At 45.3% G+C, this 22,778-nt stretch overlaps 1 protein-coding gene across 3 annotated transcripts in view; it reads left to right on the top strand.

The window, feature by feature from the left end:
• Nucleotides 1-22,778, top strand: part of FANCD2 (FA complementation group D2) — a 340,198-nt gene that overhangs the window by 76,732 nt on the left and 240,688 nt on the right. For all 3 annotated transcript variants that reach the window (XM_078776144.1, XM_068112928.2, XM_078776145.1), the window contains exon 13: nucleotides 13,216-13,342. In XM_078776144.1, the coding sequence (XP_078632270.1) occupies nucleotides 13,216-13,342 (127 nt within the window). The remainder of the gene's footprint in view (nucleotides 1-13,215; nucleotides 13,343-22,778) is intronic.

Raw genomic sequence — 22,778 nt, 5'->3', positions numbered from 1 at the left:
TGTCATGTTGCAAGGGTCCACCTTCGGTTGAGCTTCAACTTTCCGACAGATGGCTGGACTCGCATTATCCTCAAGCACCCTCTAGTACAATGAAGAATTCAAAGTGGATTATATGATGGTGAGCTGCCCAGGCCCTGATGCAGCAAAGCTGCCCCAAACTATAATATTTCCACCACCATGCTTTACAGTTGGTATCAGGTTCTTGTGGTCAAATGCTGTCTTTGGTTTTCGCCAAACATGTCTTCTGGTACTGTGGCCAAATAGCTCTACCTTTGACTCATCTGTCCAGAGCACATTGTTCCAGAAGTGCTGGTCTTTGCCTAGGTGTTCATTGGCAAACTTTAGTCTTGCCTTGATGTTCTTTCTGGACAGCAAAGGTATCCTCCTGGCACACCTCCCATGTAGATCAAATTTGTGCAGCCTCTTTCTAATGGTAGACTTGTGCACTTTGACATCAACAGTGGCAAGAGCTACCTGTAGGTCCCGTGATGACATTTTGGGGTTCTTAGAGACTTCTTTCAGCTTTTTGCGGTCTGCTCTCGGGCTGAACTTGATGGGGCGGCCTGGCCTGAACAAGTCGGCAGTTGTTTGGAATGTTCTCCACTTGTAGATGATCTTCCGGACAGTCGAATGATTGATTTCAAATTGTTTGGAGATCTTTTTAAATCCCTTCCCAGACTCGTAGGCATCTATAACCTTCTTTCTGAAGGCCTCAGGGAGCTCTTTTGATCTCGGCATGGTGACGCCGCACACTTCGACAACAAAGAGCAAACCAAACGAAATGTCTGAGGTTTAAATAAGACAGGTTCCTCCAAGATCCACTCTAACGATGTTCTAATCATTTGCACCTGAGCTGGTGCACCTGATTCTAATTTTAGTTATTTGAAGTAGTGATAAATGTAGGGGTGTACTTACTTTTTCCACATGCGAAATTTGCATTTCTGTTTATTTAAATTATACAATTGACTACAAAATGTGAAAGTTTCACGATATTTGTTATATTATATCACCTAACGATGGGTATTGTTAGTTAGGGTTTTTGAGCTCTTCAGGTGCATAATGCAAGGCGGCAGAGATGTTCGCCAGCGCATCTAGCGAGGTGAGTTCGGTCACTCGCAGGCCAACACAGGTGTTCGATTCACCACTCAAACCCCCAGTGTACATGTGCTCATAACTCGGTAAAGATGTTCTTTTCGAGCGACGGTTGTTTGGTACCCGGGTAACAAAGGTACCTGGTGTTGCCATGTAACGCAAAGTCGCTTTGTGACTAGAATATGAAGAGGGTGGGGAAGGGGGGGGGCGTAGGGGAGAAGGGATGGGAGAGGGGTGGCGGAGAGACAGAGGCATGGCGGAGAGGCAGAGAGGGGTGGTGGAGAGGCGGAGAGGGGTGGTGGAGAGGCGGAGAGGGGTGGAGGAGAGGCGGAGAGGGGTGGAGGAGAGGCAGAGAGGGGTGGAGGAGAGGGAGAGAGGGGTGGAGGAGAGGCAGAGAGGGGTGGAGGAGAGGCGGAGAGGGGTGGAGGAGAGGCGGAGAGGGGTGGAGGAGAGGCGGAGAGGGGTGGCGGAGAGGCGGAGAGGCATAGAGGAGAGGCGGAGAGGGGTTGTGGAGAGGCGGAGAGGGGTGGCGGAGAGGCGGAGAGGGGTGGCGGAGGGGCGGAGAGTGGTGGCGGAGAGGCCGAGAGGGGTGGCGGAGAGGCAGAGAGGGGTGGCGGAGAGGCAGAGAGGGGTGGCGGAGAGGCAGAGAGGGGTGGCGGAGAGGCAGAGAGGGGTGGCGGAGAGGCAGAGAGGGGTGGCGGAGAGGCAGAGAGGGGTGGCGGAGAGGCAGAGAGGGGTGGCGGAGAGGCAGAGAGGGGTGGCGGAGAGGCAGAGAGGGGTGGCGGAGAGGCAGAGAGCGGTGGCGGGGAGACAGAGAGGGGTGGCGTGGAGACAGAGAGGGGTGGCGGCGAGACAGAGAGGGGTGGCGGCGAGACAGAGAGGGGTGGCGGAGAGACAGAGAGGGTGGCGGAGAGACAGAGAGGGGTGGCGGAGAGACAGAGAGGGGTGGCGGAGAGACAGAGAGGGGTGGCGGAGAGACAGAGAGGGGTGGCGGAGAGACAGAGAGGGGTGGCGGAGAGACAGAGAGGGGTGGCGGAGAGACAGAGAGGGGTGGCGGAGAGACAGAGAGGGGTGGCGGAGAGACAGAGAGGGGTGGCGGAGAGACAGAGAGGGGTGGCGGAGAGACAGAGAGGGGTGGCGGAGAGACAGAGAGGGGTGGCGGAGAGACAGAGAGGGGTGGCGGAGAGACAGAGAGGGGTGGCGGAGAGACAGAGAGGGGTGGCGGAGAGACAGAGAGGGGTGGCGGAGAGACAGAGAGGGGTGGCGGAGAGACAGAGAGGGGTGGCGGAGAGACAGAGAGGGGTGGCGGAGAGACAGAGAGGGGAGGCGGAGAGACAGACAGCTGGGGTGGGAGAGATATGGTGGGAGAGACATGGTGGGAGAGACATGGTGGGAGAGACATGGTGGGAGAGACATGGTGGGAGAGACATGGTGGGAGAGACATGGTGGGAGAGACATGGTGGGAGAGACATGGTGGGAGAGACATGGTGGGAGAGAGGGGTGTGGGAGAGACATGGTGGGAGAGAGGGGTGTGGGGGAGACAGAGAGGGGTAGGAGAGGGAGGGAGGGGTAGGAGAGGGAGGGAGGGAGAGAGAGATGTGGGGGAGATGGAGAGGGGTAGTGGATGGGGGCCAGAGAGAGGAGGATGAGGGAAGGAGAGAGGTCGGGGAGGCAGCATGAGCGATGGAGAAAGGAAGGCAGCATGAGGAGAGGGAAAGCAAGGCAGTGTGAGGAGTCGTTGAGTTTGTTGCATGCAGTTCTGTGCTCTGTTTGGAGCACAGGCATCATCCCAACTGACTGGAAGAGGGGCCTAGTTGTCCCCCTCTGGAAAGGGAAGGGTGATCACCAGGACTGCAACAACTCCTGGGGGGTGACGCTACACTCGGTGCCGGCAAGGTCTTTGCTTGGATCATTCTTGAGAGCGTTCGCCGCCATCTGCTCGAGCACCAGCGACCAGAGCAGTCGGGCTTTACACCAAAGAGGTCAATGATTGACCGTATCCTTGCGCTTCGGGTCCTCACCGAACACAAGCGAGAGTTTCGTCAGGGGTTGCTTGCAGCCTATGTTGATCTCCGCAAAGCGTTCATTTGGGTGAATCAGGATGCCCTCTGGAGGATTCTTGGTCTTCGTGGGGTGCCACCAACGCTGATCAATCTGATCTCTGAACTATACTCTTGTACTGAGAGTGCTGTGAGGTGTGGTGGCTCCATCTCTGACTTATTTCCAGTTGTTACTGGAGTTCAGCAGGTGTGTGTACTGGCTTCCACACTCTTCAGCGCTTGTATGGACTAGATTCTGGGGAGGATGTCGGAGAGGTCAGGCTGCTGTGCATCGTTTGGGAGTGTCAAGATCTCTGACCTTGATTTTGCAGGTGATGCAGTCATCTTTGTGGAGACACTGGATATTCCTACGGAGGCCCTCCGGGCACTGAATGATGCGGTGGAGCCGCTGGGATTACGGATTTTCTGGGTCAAAACCAAGATCCAGGCTTTCAATGACATATTGGATGTTGCTGTCTTGTCTGTGCCTCTTTGTGGCGAAGATGTTGAGGTCACGAAGAGATTCACTTACCTTGGCAGTGTTGTTCATGTCTCCGCATGTTGCGAGCCAGAGGTTGATAGATATCTGGGTCGGGCCTGGGGAGTCATTTATTCACTGGATCATGAGGTGTGGCGCTGTCGGTATCTATGCAGGATGACGAAAGTCAGAGTCTTTAAGTCCTTGGTGCTTCCAGTCTTGCTCTACGGATACGAAACTTGGACCCTTATCAAGGGCCAGAGAATGAGACTTAACTCCTTTGGAACCAAGTCTCTTCGGAGAATCCTTGGCTATATCTGGTCGGACTTTGTGTCCAACGAGCGGTTGCTCATAGAGACTTCGATGAGATTTGTTTCCTGTATGGTCTGTGAGCATCAGCTGCAGCTGTATGGACATGTGGCTCGTTTTCCGGACGCTGATCCAGTTCACTAGATACTCTCAGCAAGGGAGCCTCGTGAGTGGAGGAGGTCAACCGGTTGACCGCGTTTCTTGTGGTTGCAGCAGGTTGATCGGCATCTCAAGGAGATAGGTATGGGCCAGGCCCAGGCATCAGCCTTGGGGATGGCCAGACGGAGGCACCTGGAGTACCGTCGGAAAGTGGATGCGGTGACGCGTTGCTTCGGTGCATGCTCCCATACCTGACCTGACCTGTGAGGAGAGCTGAGGGGAAGGCATGGTTAAATGAAGAAAGTAATTGAAGGACAGGTATAGGTGACGAGATGTATAGGTGTGATAGGAAAGAAAATATGAGGAGGAGGTGTTGCAATCTTAGTAAAAGACAGTTTTACATCGAGAGAAATGGGTGAAAATATGGAGGGAATTAATGTAGAGGTTCAGTATGGATAGGGATTAGAGATTGTAAAAACAATAAGCTACTTGTAATATATTCTGTAAGGCTCCTGGTGTAAGGGAAGAGTAGGAAGGAAGGGTACATGAAGAATTCAGAAAGGCATGTGGTAAGGGAAGGTTATTGATTATGGGGGGTTTTAACTGCCAGTGTTAGATTGGATCCAGGAACAGGGAAATGCAGAACAGATGAGGATTTCCTTGATCTAGTCCAGGATTACTTTTTAACCCAATTTGTAGATACACCTACGAGTGGGAGTGCGTTGTTAGACCTACTTTTAATAAATGATCCAAATATATGGTGGAAGTAGGAGAGAATTTAGGATCAAATGACCATAATGTAGTGTGTGCAAGAATTCTCTTAAGAGTTAGAGTTTGGGATAGTTGAGTAAATCTATTAGATTTCAGGAAGGCAAACCTTGAAGTTATGAGGAGAGTTGGGTGATGTAGATTGGGAGAAGCCAACAAGAGGACAACAGCGTGATCTGAGAAATGGGAAACCTTCAAGGAACAAATGTGTGGGGCGCAGAGCAAAGACATTCCAATGATGTGTAAAACTAGAAGCAGAAAGAGGCCATGGTGGCTGAGTAGTGAGATAAGGAATGCCATTAAGGATCGGCATTTATTCGGTATAAAATAACAGGACTGGAGTCAGATGGATGTCGGTATAAGAGTAAAGGACTAGTTCAGAAAATAACTCGGCAAGCCAAAAAGAGTATGAGGACATGGCTAAGAATATTAAGCATAATAGCAAAGCGTTATGTATATAAGGCACAGGGGTAAAGAACAGGTTAGGACAAGTGTAGACTCAGTTGATGAACAACATAGGGAGAGTGGTTAGTGATGAAAGCAAGGCAGCAGGCTTATTTCACAGGTATTTTGCTTCAACATTCACACAATAACAGTCAGGAGAATTGCCAATAGCTGAGAGTATCTATGAAGAAGGTGAGTACGTTTTTTTTACAGAAGATCCAAGTCAAAGTGGAGGAAGTAAAGGAACAGCTTGGAAATCTAAGAGTGGATTAAAGCCCAAGGCCAGATAATATGCACCTGAGAGTATTGAGGAAGGTAGCTGAGCAGGTAAGCGAGACAAAGGATATCTTTAATAGCACATTGGAGTCAGGACAGGTACCGGAGGATTGGAGAGTAGCAAATGTAACACCATTATCTAAGAAAGGATCCAGAGAGGATTTTGGAAACTATAAACCTGTTAGACTGACTTCTGTTGTAGAAAAGGTGTTGGGGATGTAAATTAAGGATCAGATGAGGAACCATTTAAATAAACACAAACGAATTAAAGGTAGTCAGCATGGATTTGCCAAAATAAAGTCATGTTTAACAAATTGGAGTTATATGAAGTAGTGTTTGATTGGGTGGATGAGGGAAGGGTAGTGGATGTAGTGTATCGAGACTTTCAGAAGGTATTTCATAAGGCACCACATATGAGGTTGTTAGCTAAGGTGAGGGCTTGCGGAGTGGCTGGTCGGGTAGCTAACTGGATTGGAAACTGGCCTTGTGATGGAAAGCGAATAGTGGCTCCTTACAGTAGAATGTGAATTTTCTTATTTTTTTGTTATCATGATTTTATGTAAGGTATGATGTATTTCATATAGCTTAAGGTTGTAATAGTGATGGTAGCAGATTGCTTGGTGGGTAATTGTATTCTCTTACTTGGAAGAGTTTATTTTATTGCTGACTCGTTTTACCAGCTCGTTGATAGTAAGTTCTTTCTTTTCTTTTTTTCGAGAAAGAAAGGTCGTGAGAAGATATGTGAGAAGAGTCAATCTGGGAACACGGAGAACAGAGCAATTATAAATGATGTGATAAATGTTTGATGTGGGCAATATCCAGGATAGTGGCGACAGGGTCGTCTTTGCTGTAGGAAATGTTACTAAAATATGCAATTTGGTGTCTGCGTGTCTGTCTGACTGTATTTTGGACATTTGTTCGTTACTTATTCAATCTCAAACAAACTTGCCAAGAGGACTAAGAGTCACACAATGGAGGTTGTAGTGACTTCATTTGCCCCCCTCCCCAAGGGGGTTTTCCACCTTGGGCGACATCCATGTTAAGATAGCTGATACTTTTGTTATTAGAAGCGGACTTGTTTTTCCAGTTATTCCCCATACTGAGTTACCACAGATACCACAGTTATTCCCCATGTACTCATTGGTGTAAATGTCTCGATGGCATCCAGTGTAGTTTCATCGACGTTCTTCTCGCAGGCCAAAGTAGCAAACGTTTCCTGGAATTTCTCATTCGCCTCCAGACTCACTCCAGACTCACTCTCCAGACATGATTGCTTGGGAGGGCTTTGACCTCCTCTGTGACGACATGATTGTCCATTGAAATAATCCAGACACATTTGTCATCGTAGTCAATGAAAACCTGGCGATTTGAGATAATGGTCCCATATTCACTTTTTGCCCACTCTCTTTTCATAAGAAGTCGGGCAGTTGACGCTTAAAAGAGGGCAACTTCAAGGCATCATTATGGCGCTTTTCCATTGCACAGAACGGTACGGTACGGTAATCCCTGTGTCGTTTTTCCATCGCACAACAGAACCGTGACAATAGGCAGAGTTATCTGAAGTGACGAAAAAAACGTGACCACTGTGGTGACATTGGAGAGTCAATGTGACACTAAACTCATGTAGTGCTCATGTGACACTAAACTGTAAAACAGCTCCGCAACTATGGAGGAACTTGAAGCTGTGTTTTACTTCTTCATCGGGTTTTGGTTTTATCTGGACATGAGTTTTTTTAGTGAAATGCAAAAAGCGAGAGGAACATGTTTGAGCAGGAAGTGTTTGAGGAGAAGCTGAAAGACGCCAGAAAGAGGACATGGTTTTCCATGTATTTTTGTCCGATTCTTATCACTTATGCTTTAGCTATCTTCTCTCTAGAATTGTGGTATTACAAAATGGCGGTTGGGTCTGAACATAGCGTGACGATTCTGTGACGATTGCGATTGACCAATCAACGGTCTGCAGTATTGCTAGCTCCACCCATAGGGTCCGGGTTCGGCTCTCTTGGTACCTATCCATAGCAGGAACCAAATTTAGCACGGGTACTTAGGTACGGCATGGTTTGCTTGGCAATGGAAAAACGGATTTTGGTTACTGTACCATGGTGGAAAATCACCATTAGTTTTAGATGAGCTTGCTTTGGGCCATGTATGGAGTAGACTATGTCATCGGAGCCTCTCTTCTTCCGTTCTACATCCTTGATTAACGGGGTGGCATAGCTATCAAATACTATGTCAATGCGCCAACGACATAGAGCAGTGATCTGGATCAGGATGCATTGATCAAGGCCACTGTAGCTGCAAGATAAATTCATTGCTAAATAATGCAATCGGCAATATGTAATTGTGTCTTATGATCTGAACATCGCAAAGCCAGCTTTGCAAATTCAGCCTGCAGAGTCACAGGCATATGATGATATTTGTCATGTACTTCCCATGGGGAAGAAGTTATGTTAATGATGTTGTCATCGGTGCCTTCATTATGACTGCCACATAATTCGACAAGTACAACGCTTGATCTGATCAGAATGAATTTTTTTCACTCTGCAACTGTTGGTCCGATGTACACAGAATTTTCACCATAGGAGCGCCTCCTCCTGTAGAATTTTTTAAAATGATAATTATGATGTCATAGGTCACGTGGCACAGGTGCCATCTTGGAAAACTGAAAAAGTTGCACCTTTATATCTCCAAAACCGCTCCATTGAAAAAAATTGAAACGTGGCTCATTGGAAAGAACTCTGCATGGGGAATAAGTGTTGCTAACGATGACGTCATTGGTGCCTTTATGATGACGTCATAATTTGACACGTACAACGCTTAGTCCGATCAGTTTTAAATTTATTGCTTGTGATCTACGGAACAATTATATTGGAGAATATAAATTTATGATGTCATCGGTCACGTGGTCTGGCATCCATATGGAATTGAAGAAAAAAAACAAAAACCCTTAAAAAAACAGAAGAGTTGACTCGCACCATGTTGTGACTGCACATGGTAAGTATTCTATGAATACTATCTAGTTTCATTATATTTGGTCCTTCCACATACAGATGGCTTTCTTCAAAGCAATTGGAAAGATCGTTGTTGCTTCTGGAGGTCCAGAATTTGACAGAATGTGGCATATTAGCAGCTGGATCTCTGCATTGCCTTCTATCTGGCACTCACTTTAGTAGATGCAGACGGTTGCATGAGCTCCTAGCCCTTGCGTTTCAAGTCCTCTATTTTCGTTCCTTCCTGACTGCCGAGTTGGATGAAGATGTGATGGTAGTACTCCAGATATTTTTGTTTGGCAATGATGAGACAGCATAGGAGGTGATGGACAATCCAATAGTGGACACGGTCCTCAGAGAGTATGGTGAGTACACGAATAAAACACAGATGGGTCAACACGGTGAGCCTGCGCAATTCTGGCCGATGTATGTCTACTCCATCCAAGACAAACTATATGTTTGATCGAGGCATCCGGACTAACAACATCGACCTATTAGTGGATGCATTGTCGAGGATCATTGGACTGTTGGTCATTACCATGTGAACTATGCACGGTGTAACAGAACCATCCCGATGTTAAGGCTATCCTCGAGAAGGGAGCTTTCACTGTGAGAAGGAGCAAAATCACTTTTTTAGATGCCCCGTTTATCTCACAGTAAATGTACAAACAGTAAATGCTGACTCTGCATTGAGAGTGCTAGGAATTTTAGCAGGTACAAGCAATTACAAAACATGTCTGCAATGGATGCTGACAAAATCGCTCAGAGCATCAATGGTCACCACGCTGAATTAAATCTCAGGCATCAGTACAGTTGATCCTGGTGCCACCGAATTGCTCCCAGCAAGGATTAGAAGAGACAACAGTGACTTGTAGAAGATAATCTGTGCAATTGAAAACTCATGAAATCCATTCAGAGAAACTCACAGGTGCGCTGTACAATATCCAGACAGGTAAAGCATCCAGCATAGCTGTGAAGGAGAACATCTTTTTATTCCGCCAGGATGGAGAGATGCAGTATGCTGAATTCACAGAGGCCTGTATACAGGATACTGCCCACTTTGAGCAACCAATCAAGAGAAACAAAATTTTAAATTTTAAATGTGATGATGTCAAAAACAGATGGGCAACAAATAAGATAGGCACTTAGTTGAAATGCACACGCGACTTGCTAGGACGGATCATCATCTTGGCACAAAAACAGAAAATTGATCTCCAGCACGTGCTATCTTTCCGGCTTACTCCTGTGCCATTGTCCCTGTGCTGCACAGATAGAACCGTGGCCAAAACAGCAAAGAGTAAACTCCTTCGATACTTGGAAGATCAAGTCGAGCCTGGGGAGCCATCAATAGTTGTTGCCTGCGCTATGATGGCAACTTCCTATTGCACTCGTTAGCACTGAATTTACCTCGCAGCTACTGTGGCCTTGCCCGATGCATCCTGATCCAGATCACTGGTCTATGTCATCGGTGTATTGACATTGTATTTGATACCTATGTCACTCCATTAATCAAGGATGTAGAACGAAAGAAGAGAGGCTCCGATGATATCGTCTACTCCATCACTGGCCCATAACAAGCTCATCCAAAAAACTAAGTGATGCCTTGAAGTTGCCCTCTTTTAAGCATAAACTGCCCGACTGGTTAAGAGAGTGGGCAAAAAGTGAATATGGGGCCATTATCTCAAATCGCCAGGTTTTCATTGACTATGATGACAAATGTGTCTGGATTATTTCAATGAATAATCATGTCATCACAGAGGAGGTCAAGGCCCCATCAAGCAACCATCATGAAACAGAAACACGCTTGTGTCTCCACATTAAGGGAATTACAACAGCTCTGGAATTCAGGGGCAATGTACTTGTGAGGGCTTGAGATACCGATATTGCTGCCTTACTCATTTTCCACTGCCACAAATATCAAGCCAGAATTTGGATGGATGTGGAATTCCGGAGCAAAAAAGACATGTGGATGTTTCTTCTATTGTGGAGAAAATAGGACGAAGTATGTGCACTGCCCACCCTGCCTTACATGCCTTCACTGGGTGTGACTATACATCAGCCTTCTCTAGGCTGGGGAAGGTTTGACCAGCAACATGTCTGGAGGCGAGTGAGAAATTCCAAGAGGCGTTCGCTACTTTGGCCTGCGAGAAGAAGGTCGATGAAACTACACTGGATGCCATCGAGTCATTCACATGTAGCATGTACGGTTTCAGGAATGAGATCTCATTGAATTGCGCTCGGTTTCTTGCCTTCGAGAAGGCCTGTCGCCCATCCAAGAAACCCATAAATCCACTCGGCAAATTGAAGGGGATCGCTGATCGAAGCTCAAGCTCGATAAAATGGAGAATGGCAATGATTGCAACAGTGATGATCACCTGTCTCTATCATCGGTCAATGAAGATGACTGACTCTACAAACTTTCAGATGTCGTTCATACAATGTAGCCTACATCCATTTGCTGTAGTTTCATTGAAATGTTTGCAGACATTTTGCCTAACATGCTTACCGCTTGCTAATTTCATCGCAGCCACTGTCAACTATTTTAACAAGATTCTTAAGACCCTTAGTCTGATTTATTTTCATTCTTAAGTAGCCGATTTTTGTTACCTGTATGGTCGGCTTTTATTTTTGACTCATTTTGTGTTTGTATTCATTAGTGTAATTAAAGGTGTAATTAGCACTAATTAATGTCAATCTTGTGCTAATTAGTCAGATTTGTAATCATTCTTGAGTGACAAATTCAGAGTGTATGTATCAAGTATATCTCATGTGTGTGGATTTCAAATTTGTTCTCCTGACTTCTGTTAAAGTGGAAGTGGTCACGCTTGGCCACTGATAATTACTTCAATAGACTCTTAAGACCCTTAGTCTGATATATTTTCATTCTTAAATAGCTGATTCTTGTTACACTTATGGTCCTCTTTTGTTTCTGACAATTTCAGTGTTTGCACTCATTGTTTTAATTAAAGCTATAATTGTTGCTAACCAATGTCATTCTTAAGCTAATTAGTCTGATCTATATTCATTCTTTAGTCATGTTTCCATTCCTCGTAGGATGGGAGAAATCTGAAAATACGAGTTTGATGCATGTACTCGAAAATCTAAATAAATGTGTAATATGGTGCCACTTCAATTAAGTGCCAAGCGCACAAGTCTGATCTGGCAAAATTTAAGAATGAGCTTTTCAAACTTTGGACTGATGGTACAATGGAACCACACCATTGAGAACTTTGTTCCCGATTGTCTAATTAAATCGAGCCTAGCTCTCGGTCTATGACACACTCGGCCTTCTTTTCACTCGCAGAGCTATCCGGCGGCAGTAGCTAAAAGCCAGCGAGTGGTAAACCGCATCGCACCCTACTTCTGCACTAGATGCGTACACCTGCCCTGTGAAAAACAAAGCAAAACCCCAAACATCACCGATAATATTAACGTTATTGCAAGATAATATTATTAACAGTAATATTAACAAAAATAATAGTACGGATAATGATTGCCACCCCTCCTCCCCCTCCCAACCATCAATCCCTCAACCATGTCTAAAGCATCATTTTCACACATAAAGTGTGAGAAAATGTATAATTAATTTAAAAGCACTGAAAACGCACGACCCCCTTCCCTTCCTATCCGCCCGCCATCCTCCCCCTGCCTGCTCCCATAGGAAGCGTGTGTTTCTAGTGTATGGAAATGACACACCTTGGGATTACTAACAGGTTGAGGGTACAGATAAAACAATTGCAGGATTAACGGAGTTTGAAAAATTTGTACATAAAGGTGGTTAGGTTAGTGGACTGAGTCTGCAGAGGAGATTGGTAGTGATGATGGTCTAGCGAGTATAGGCAATGTGAAAGCGTAGTATAAGCAGTGCTGAGGGTCTAGCAGGTACAGGCAGTAACGAGGGTGTAGTGGGTACAGGTGGGGTGAGGCTGGGACGAATGCAGAGAGGAGGTGGGAGTTAGATGAAGTTGGAACATGTGCAGGCAGTGGATGAGGCTGTAGTGAGTGCAGGTACGGTGTGGGGTTTTAGTGAGTGCAGGCTGGCGTGAGGTTGAAGTGATGCAGACAGGTTTGAGATTGGATTGAGCGTAGGCAGAGGTGTCGGGTTGGAGTGACCCCTTGGTGGTGTAATGGTTTGAGCTTCCGCTCTGCATCTGGGAAGTTGGTGGTTTAAACCCCGACCAAGACATATGAAGGACTTTAAATATGGTACATGCTGCTTCCTTGCCTGATAATCAGCATTTCGAAAGGATAGAGCACGGACCAACAATCATAACAATCATACATTGCCAAATATAGCTCAGGCTTTGATGGGCCTAATGACCTCCTGAGTCAAAGTGATCTGTTTTGATCTGATCTGATCTGTTTTGCCTTGTTGATCTGATCTGATCTGTTTTGCCCTTATTAGAACTCTTGCAGTGAAGTGTGAAAGAGCACGAGGGGCTGTTGAACGATGCAGTGCTCAAAACCTACATATATTCATTCAGATTTGCCTTATTAATTTGTGGCGATACAGATACTCAGATACCATATGGTTGCAATCTATGATAATGGATTGGTGCTGAAAGGGAAGGACAACACACTGTGATGTGAAAGGAACAAGGAGATGAATAAAATGATAAAAGGACTCTCTTGCTGACATGTGACATGTGTGCTGCCAATTACGTAATGTGTAATTCTCTTCTACTCGTGACTTGGTTGATATTTCTGCTCCTCTGACCAGAGCCGGTGCTGCCGATTGTGAAGGGCTAGTGCTCGACGTCGTGCGAGGTGCGGTACGATTCCAAAAGGCCATTGCTGAAGCTTGGCTTCGAGTCATCGAGACCTTAGCAGATGACAGCCAGCACAAGGTGAGTATGTGAGACCGGGGTGTAAAAAATTCTCCCAGTATAGTATAAATATAATTGGTCACGTTTACCTTGAAGATACACCTGTTTCTTCATATGTGTGGTGCCAGACTTCTGCCAATCGGTGAATTCCTGCTTATCGCTCCCTAGTTGTCAATGTTGTGATGAAAAAAGATTTCCTTCGCACCCCTTCCCTGCCGCTTTCACTCCCCCATGATTATCCCAACCAGATTTATACTGGGTTATTGTCATACGAAATATACTTTTTTTTTTTTTTTAATTCCTACAATTCTCAATTTTATTTTGGTTTCTATTTTTCTGTGTAGAATCACCGTGTTATTCAAATCGTCCTCACTACATTCTGATAAAAACGCACCACAATCAAAAGCCCTGCATGTGGTTTTATTTCATTCCCCCACATTTTCATTTTCCTTGTGCATGGAAATGTAATTTTTATTTTTTCTTTCCTCCAATAGTCCATTAATACAGTATTGCGTGTATGAAAGGCATCAGGTCGATTAACCATTTTACTTGTGTAATATGTAGATTGCCACCGAGCCTAAAGTTGAGTGAGGAGAAGCTTAATTGCTTGAAGCTTCATAAATATAAATCGTCTTCATAAATATAAAGTTGAGAATTCACTTATCTCTCTTATGACTTTTCAGACCTGCACGCAATTGACGTAAAACCTCCCGTCCTTATTTTAGATATAGTTTTTTTTTCTGTCATATATTTGAAATGCTCAGAATCAAGATTTATGTCCATGCCAGGCATTGCTATTTTTCAAAATATAATTATGCGAGATTGATGCTCATTGAAGAGCAAGGTGAGAGAGGATAGGAAGAAAACAAACAGAGTGGGGCGGTGGAGCAACAGTTTGTCACAATAAACAAGGGAATAAACAAACAAGAAAAGAAGATCGAGAGGAGAGGGAACGCAGTGACATGCAAGTGTGATTGTTGCATTAGGTGGTGTTAATGGGTGTGGAAAAGGTTGTTGGAAGGGATGGGTGCTGACACGAGATAGTAGTGCACTACCCGCTTGAAGCTCTGGAGGGGAAGAGTGGGAATGTGGTTCCACAAATGGGAGAAAAAAAGGAACAGAGTTAGTTGATTTGTGTAATGAGCCTGGCACACCTGACCTCTTATCCACCTAAAAGGCCATCGTCTGCAGTTTGATGGGGGTACTGCTCTCCCCTCTGCTTATGCCGTGGAAACCAAGGTCGTCATGGAAACTTCAAGATAATTGGAATGTACTGCGATGAAGCTGAATCTATGGATCTATCACTTTCCCATTGCAGACAAGTCAGTGGTTTCTGTCTTGTACCGCTTCCTTTCTCTTCTTGCATCCTCAGCTCTTTCCATGCTCTACGTTCTCCAGGCTTCTGCAGGGAGCAGACATGGTCTACCCGGGACCCCCTTCTGGTGAAACTCCCAAAATCCAGGATCACTGCTCACCTGCACTCAATTTGTTCCCTTTTGTCCCACCAACTTCCATATTCTCTTCAATCTTATTCTTCCCTCCAAGGCTTCAAGTCAGCTGTTCACCACCATCTCAGATCATCTCCATCCAAAACAATGATCTTGTGTATATATATATATATTGTTGCGGATATGAGGATTGTATTTTTTAATAGTATTGTATTGTATTGGAAAGTGTTATGTAACATTGGTTGATTCTGGCCCCTCCTGCCTCCAGTGTTGTGTAAAGGTTAAAAGGGCGTCCCGGTAGTTAATTCCATAAAGCACACATTGAAGGACACGATAAAACCCTTGTTCAGTAGCTTATATCTTTATTATGTGTTTTAGATTAAGGCTTTGTCGTCCATTAACATGACACTCCATTGCACCAAGTGAAAAAGATAGATTCCCTTCATTCCCATTCCCAAAAACCTCCATTTCCCCCTTTCAACAATTGCCATTCACATTGCCAACCAACAATTGCCGCCATTGGCCACGAGGCAGGGTTGGGGAAGAAAGGCGGGTCCCCACCTCGTCATAGAGGGGAGGAGTGAGTCAGCCCCACTCAACCAACCACGAACAAGGGGTTGGACTTGGAGAGGGTGTGGAGAGAAACATCAAGGAGGTTCGCGAAGGTTGAGGGGCGGGGCCTATATAACCCGCCGCGGGACGTTCCCCAAGAGATGAGAGATGAGCTATGACAAGAGCTGAGTTGTGAGGTCCAAGGCTGAGCTGCGTGGTGAGGTGCAAAAGAGAGAGCTGGGTTGTGAGGTCCAAGAGAGAGAAAGGAGGTCATCCAGGGAAGCACAAGGCCTGCTATTCGTCGCCTTGCTCGCCAGCAGCAGCGTCCACAGCAGCAGCAGCAGCAGCGTCCACAGCAGCAACAACACCCAACGAGCCGATCGTGCTGCCGGACCCATTGGACTTTCCTCCTTCCAGCCATTCCTGCCTGCAAGTTCCCCATTCATGTACGTGAGTTTGTTCTGTTTGTTCTGTCCTGGGTAGTCAATTAAGTCTGTATAAGCTAGTAATTTTCACTGTCACCTGCTTTTTCATGTCCCTGAACATAACCGTGACTGCTCCTTTTTGCTTGTGTGTGTAATAATAAATCCCGTTACTCTTCTGTACGTCTTCTTCTTCCTCTCTACATTCGGTCGTTTTAGAGTTTTCCACATTGAATAGCTGTGGCGCGATCGGGCCAACGTTTGGGTGAATCGGGGAAACTGTTAGGTCGCGGGGCCTCCGCTCGGCAAACATAACATCCTTAACCGCGAACCGTAACAATATATTTAAACTCAGGACCTTAGGATCCCAAGCCCTAACCATGAGGCCAACACCAGTTATAATAATCTTGTCTACCCCCATTAACCCACCTCAACTCACCTCTTTCCAAGTTTCCAATTTTTCCTTCCTGAGAGTTTGTGGCTGTTCCATCTTGTTCACCCACTGTGTCCTCCCCTAACTCCCATTCTTCCCCACATCCCTTATTTCTCCATGTCTCCCTCTATTTTGCCCTTCGTTCCTGCTGTTGGTGTCCCCCTCTCTTTCTACTTTTATTTTTGTCCTGTTACATCTTGATCCATTTTAAGTTCTAGCTCCTCCAGATGCCTCAATCTCTATATATAAAGGAGGAGTGTGTGTGTGTGTGTGTGTGTGTGTGTGTGTGTGTGTGTGTGTGTGTGTGTGTGTGTGTGTGTGTGTGTGTGTGTGTGTGTGTGTGTGTGTGTGTGTGTGTGTGTGTGTGTGTGTGTGTGTGTGTGTGTGTCTGTCTGTCTGTCTGGATGTCCGCTTATAACTCAAGAACTACACATCGGAGAAAAGTTTTAGACACAGATTCGGAATCAGCATAAAATCCCGGTGGTTTTAGGCTACGTTTTATTTTAATATCAATGGTTTAAAAAAACCGCGCCAGCTGCAATTCCATGGTGTAGTTTGTGGCGGCGCTAGACGTTCGGGGTGTATTGCAATTGTTTGTCGGATTTGGCTGTGGGTCCAGAATAGCTCCCATTTCCTTATGTTCTTCCACTTTTATTTTGATTCTTCTGTTACAACGCCTTCCTTATCTACCTTATATCCCCCCGACGAGGCCTCTACATAATTTCATGCGGCAGAATTTCGTGCATTTTGAGTGAAAGAAGTGACGAAGTTGTAGGAGGAAGAAGAGGCGCGGTCACTGTGGAGGCCTCGATCGTGAGTGGAAATGGCGGGAATTGCGTTTGTATCGCAAAGTAAAGGATCTGCATTCATTTCTGAACTTGCATTGGTGGATTGTTATACATCTGCATTATTTTTCATGAAAAAGCTTTATGTTGAACTTGAAGGCTCCAAGCACGGACTATATATATAGCCCTCATTGAGGTAAAAATAAAAGTAAAAAGCTGGCTATCGCTTGCCAAGCTAGCCGTTCCCCCCTCCCTCCTCCCCCCTTCCCCTCCACTCCCCCCTCCCCCCTCCCCCTCCCCCTCCGCCTCCACTCCCCCTCCCCTCCCCCCTCACCTCCCCTCCTCCCCCCTCCCCTCTCAAAGTAAAAAGCCTGCTATCGCTTGCCAAGCTAGCCGTTCCCCCCTCCCCCTCCACTCCCCACCTCCTCCACTCCCCCTCCCCTCCCCCCTCTCCCTCCCCTCCCCCTCCCACTCCCCTCCCCCCACCCCTCCCCTCCCCTCCCCCTCCCCCTCCCCCTCCACTCCCCCTCCCCTCCCCCCTCCCCCTCCCCTCTCCTCCTCCCCCTCCCTCCTCTTCTCCCCTCTCCTCCTCCCCCTCCCTCCTCTTCTCCCCTCCCCCCCTCTTCTCCCCTCCCCCCCTCTTCTCCCCCCCCCTTCTCCCCTCCCCACCGTCTCCTCCCCCCCCCCCCCCCGTTCCCCTCCCCTCCCGTTCCTCCTCCCCTCCCTTTCCCCGCCCGGCAATGCCGGGTACTTCCCATGGCCAGCTGTACGTGGGCTGCTCGAGGGTTGGAAAACCAAGCAATCTTTATGTCTTGGCACCAAGTAAGAAAACCAGAAATGTATACCAAGAGGTTTTGAGAAATTGAAACTTGACAAAACGTCATGTAGGAAATGTACTGTGATATTGCTCTAAAATATACATGTTCTTTTCATCATATATTTGTATTATTCTTATTCAACCCGGGCGAAGCCGGGTACCTCAGCTAGTATTGTATATACAGTCACGTGAAAAAGTAAGTACACCCCATGTAAAGTTTTGACTTTTTCAACATATTTCAACATACAGCTATTTGATCTTCATTTCAACAATATTGATAGATAAAGGTGATATAATATAACAAATATCATGAAACATTTACATTTTGTAGTCCATTGAATAATTTAAATGAACATAAATGCAAATTTCGCATGTGGAAAAAGTAAGTACACCCTTGGCTCTAATAGGTGGTATTGCCCCCTTTGGCAGAAACAACCTCAAGTTGGCGTTTCTTATAACTGTCTACCAGTCTCTGACATCGACTGGGAGAAATCTTTGCCCACTCCTCCATGCAGAATTCTTTCAGCTGTGCGATGTTTGAGGGGTTTCTTGCATGCACAGCTCGTTTCAAAATCCCCCCCACAACATCTGGATGGGATTTAGATCCCGGCTTTGACTTGGCCATTCCAGAACCCTCCATTTCTTTATTTTCAGCCATTCCTTCTTGGATTTACTGGTATGTTTAGGGTCATTGTCATGTTGCAAGGTCCACCTTCGGTTGAGCTTCAACACTCCAACCGATGGCCTCACATTATTCTCAAGCACCCTCTGGTACAATGAAGAATTCAAAGTGGATTATATGATGGTGAGCTGCCCAGGCCCCGATGCAGCAAAGCTGCCCCAAACCATAATATTTCCACCACCATGCTTTACAGTTGGTGTCAGGTTCTTGTGGTCAAATGCTGTCTTTGGTTTTCGCCAAACATGTCTTGTGGTACTGTGGCCAAATAGCTCTACCTTTGACTCATCTGTCCAGAGCACATTGTTCCAGAAGTGCGGGTATTTGCCTCGGTGTTCATTGGCAAACTTTAGTCTTGCTCTGATGTTATTTCTGGACAGCAAAGGTTTCCTCCTGGCACACCTCCCATGTAGATCAAATTTGTGCAGCCTCTTTCTAATGGTAGACTCGTGCACTTTGACATCAACAGTGGCAATAGCTACCTGTAGGTCCCGTGATGACATTCTGGGGTTCTTCGAGACTTCTTTCAGCATCTTGCGGCCTGCTCTCGGGCTGAACTTACTGGGGCGGCCTGGCCTGAACAAGTTGGCAGTTGTTTGGAATCTTCTCCACTTGTAGATGATTTTCCGGACAGTTGAATGATTGATTTCAAATTGTTTGGAGATCTTTTTAAATCCCTTCCCAGACTCGGAGGCATCTATAACCTTCTTTCTGAAGGCCTCAGAGAGCTCTTTTGATCTAGGCATGGTGACACCGCACACTTCAACAACAAAGAGCAAACCAAACTAAATGTCTGAGGTTTAAATAAAACAGGTTCCTCCAAGATCCTCTCTGACAATGTTCTAATCATTTGCACCTGAGCTGGTGCACCTGATTCTAATTTTAGGTATTTGAAGTAGTGATAAATGTCGGGGTGTACTTACTTTTTCCACATGTGAAATTTGCATTTATGTTTATTTAAATTATACAATGGACGACAAAATGTAAATGTTTCATGATATTTGTTATATTATATCACCTTTATCTATCAATATTGTTGAAATGAAGATCAAATAGCTGTATGTTGAAATATGTTGAAAAAGTCAAAACTTTACATGGGGTGTACTTACTTTTTCATGTGACTGTATATAAGAACGAAAGTCTAACAGCGGCGTAGCTGGGCTTGTTTGATACTTTAGTTGAAGAGGATAGTATGACCTGGGTGGGGATACCAGTTCGCAAATAATGTTGTATTACATTTTTTGAAGTACTCCAAGACTTTAAGCTGTCTGTCACCATGAAAGTGAAGAGATTGATTGCATTGAGACACTGGTTTATTCAATATGGTTTGAGTCAACAATTCAACAATGAACCAACCATGCACCGCTTCAATCCAGTAACTTTGCAGTGACGACAAAAGATTGCAGTGATATGATTATATTTACTATATTGTTATTATCATTAACGTTATTATTATTAGTATTATTATTAGTATTATTACGAAAACTATGTTGCTGTATTAATAAACCGAGGCAATTTCCTTACTCCCGCGATAATTAGTACACCACCTCTCATTGAGTCATACATGAACCATACACAGCTTCAATCCAGTAACTTTGCAGTCACGACAAAGGAATTGCAGTCTTGCGATTATATTTACGATATCATTATTATTAACGTTATTATTATTACGAAAACGATACTACTGTATTAAGAAACCTGGGCTAATTTGTCTGTAGCTGCCTGAAAGTGAGGCATGAAGGCATGACGTCTAAGGCCCATACGTTCTGTGTCATAGGAAGACCCGTAACGCTGATGCTTTCGATATTTGAGGGTCATTTCAACAATCGGTTTGTTTGTGTTTCACATTGAATGAAAAACGTCAAGGTAGAGCATGGCGATTGTGATATACGAGAATATAAGACCCGTTGCTTCGTTGACGGAAATACCAATCTTTGCTGTGATTGCTAATCTATGGGGGAAGAATAAAAAAGGATTCCTGGGAGATCCTGCTCTCTGTGCGTCACATGTTGGCATTTGCAGTTTTGATTTGACGATATGTTCGGCCTGAGCGGCATATAAATAAAAAATGGCGGTGTGTGGAGTCAGCCGTCGTACAGACGTCACAGATGTAATCACATCACATCACCCCTGTTATGTGACCATATCCTCAGCTCTGGTGGATGGTGGTGAGGGACATACATACATACATACAAACATGCATGTATACTTATGGACAGACAAACACTGTTCTATATGGCTTTGCCCGATGAAACAGGTTTTTGCAAGGTTTTGCACTTTGGGAAGCGGTGGGAATCTTTTGGGGGAGGGGAGGGGACTCAAAAGGAGTGTTTCCAGAATTATAGTCGTAGGTTAAACAGAAAGTGGACAGGGACGTTTGTAGTGGGAATTGAGGAGGGAATAGGGGCCTTTGGGTTAGGTGGAGAGGCTAAAAAGGGAGGAATTTCAACTGATATGATTGGTAAGGGCAATCAGGAAATACACTGTAAAAGCAATAGATGAGGTTATCGGTGCCATTGGAATAGTTGTGTTCGTGATGCCATTGTAATGTATGCCTCTGAAATATTTTGAAGGCTGAAAAACGTTTTGACTTCCCCTCAATTTATTTTGTCCAGGCACATTTGAATTGAAATAGGAAATAACATACCAAGGATCTTGGGAGAGAAGAACAGGGGGAAAAGTATCAACAGACACAAAAGTGGGTGAAGGAGAAATGGGAGGTGAAGAATGTATGGATGTGTCAGAGCATGTGAGGTGTCCAGGATAAGTGTTGGAACAGGTTTTTGCAAGGTTTTGCACTTTGGGAAGCAGTGGGAATCTTTTGGGGGAGGGGAGGGGACTCAAAAGGAGCGTTTCCAGAATTATAGTCGTAGGTTAAACAGAAAGTGGACAGGGACGTTTGTAGTGGGAATTGAGGAGGGAATATGGGCCTTTAAGTTAGGTGGAGAGGCTAAAAAGGGAGGAATTGCAACTGATATGATTGGTAAGGGCAAGCAGGAAATATCATTTACCGGAAGAGAAAAAGAAAAAAAATATTCCATGCCAACACAATAAGTTTTTATATAAGAAGTCAACTGAGCTAAAAAGTCAACTGAGCTTTATAGATATTTAGATTTAAAGTAGAAATCGCCACAAAGTAAACCCAAAGACTGTGGATATAACATCAATAATGACCTTTGTTGACCCTTGGAGGTCATTTAGCGATCATTTTGAGGTCAAAATGATGAAAAGTGGAAGTTAATATTAAATGATTAATCATGTATTCCATTGGATGCATTAAAACCCAGGATTTTATGGTTGGCAATTTCATCACAATTGTATCGACTGCTTTGTGCGACATCTGGTCGGATGGATATAAGTAGGTGGAGCCAAAAAGTACACGTCGAAATTACCTTAAACTTTGGTTTCAGAGGTCAAATAGCATGCATCATTATGCACTGTTATGATTCTTATTCGCATGGCTGTTTCGCTAAAATACGCATTTATTGTCTCCATAATAAGGATGTTCCTTTTTCAGATCATTCTGGCGCTTTTTATCGAACCAACGACACCATAAAGACATCTTTCAGACTTGCCCGAGATGAATACATGGCCAGTTTGGCCAGTGGAAACTATGGCTACAGATAGGAATGAATGTATCTTTTGTCAAGAAGCCACCATTGAGAAACTCACTTGTCCAGCTGACTTCACAGATAGGTTTCAAGGAGCTGGTTACAAGTCAATCACTGAAACTTTAACAGCTTTCATTGACCTTGGTTGCTATTTTCCTGACGTGGAAGCTCAGTGAGGGTAGAGGCGTGCTACTCGGGACTACTGCAAATCTCTCAGAAGAGTATGTTAGCTGGATGATGATGAAGCTGTGGTTTTGTCACGTGCTGCAAACAGCATATGCAGAGATGTGTCAAAGACTAAACCCTCACCTTTTAATGGTTCTTTCAAAGAGGACTGTAAGGAGAAACCTGTGGCTCACTGCTTTCGCTCGTCACTTTGATCTTGTACGGAACAAAAATCGAGCTACTTACTTGTCTTATTGCTGTCACAGTTACTGACGTATAACTGTTGTTGCTGTTGTTGTTGTTGTGTTGCCCCAGTCAGTTTTAGTAGAACAGACCAGCGGCATGGAGATAGCCGATTGATCTCATAGGAGCGACCCAGAGATCCCTCACATCCAAGATGTTGTGCTCTTGCCTATGTGAAGCCAGGACCGTCTCCCATGATGTGTTTTATTGTTTGTGGAACGGCTTGGCAGTGGTTGTGGGTGGTGTCCATGGCGAAGGCATGAAAGGTGAACACTATCAGATCTGGGTGGGGGGTTTTGTAC

Source organism: Myxine glutinosa, chromosome 4 (assembly GCF_964187855.1).
Source record: "Myxine glutinosa chromosome 4, kmMyxGlut1.1, whole genome shotgun sequence".
Taxonomy (NCBI): Eukaryota; Metazoa; Chordata; class Myxini; order Myxiniformes; family Myxinidae; genus Myxine; species Myxine glutinosa.
Note: the sequence above shows the minus strand (reverse complement) of the source record. Positions and strands in the feature narration are given on the sequence as shown.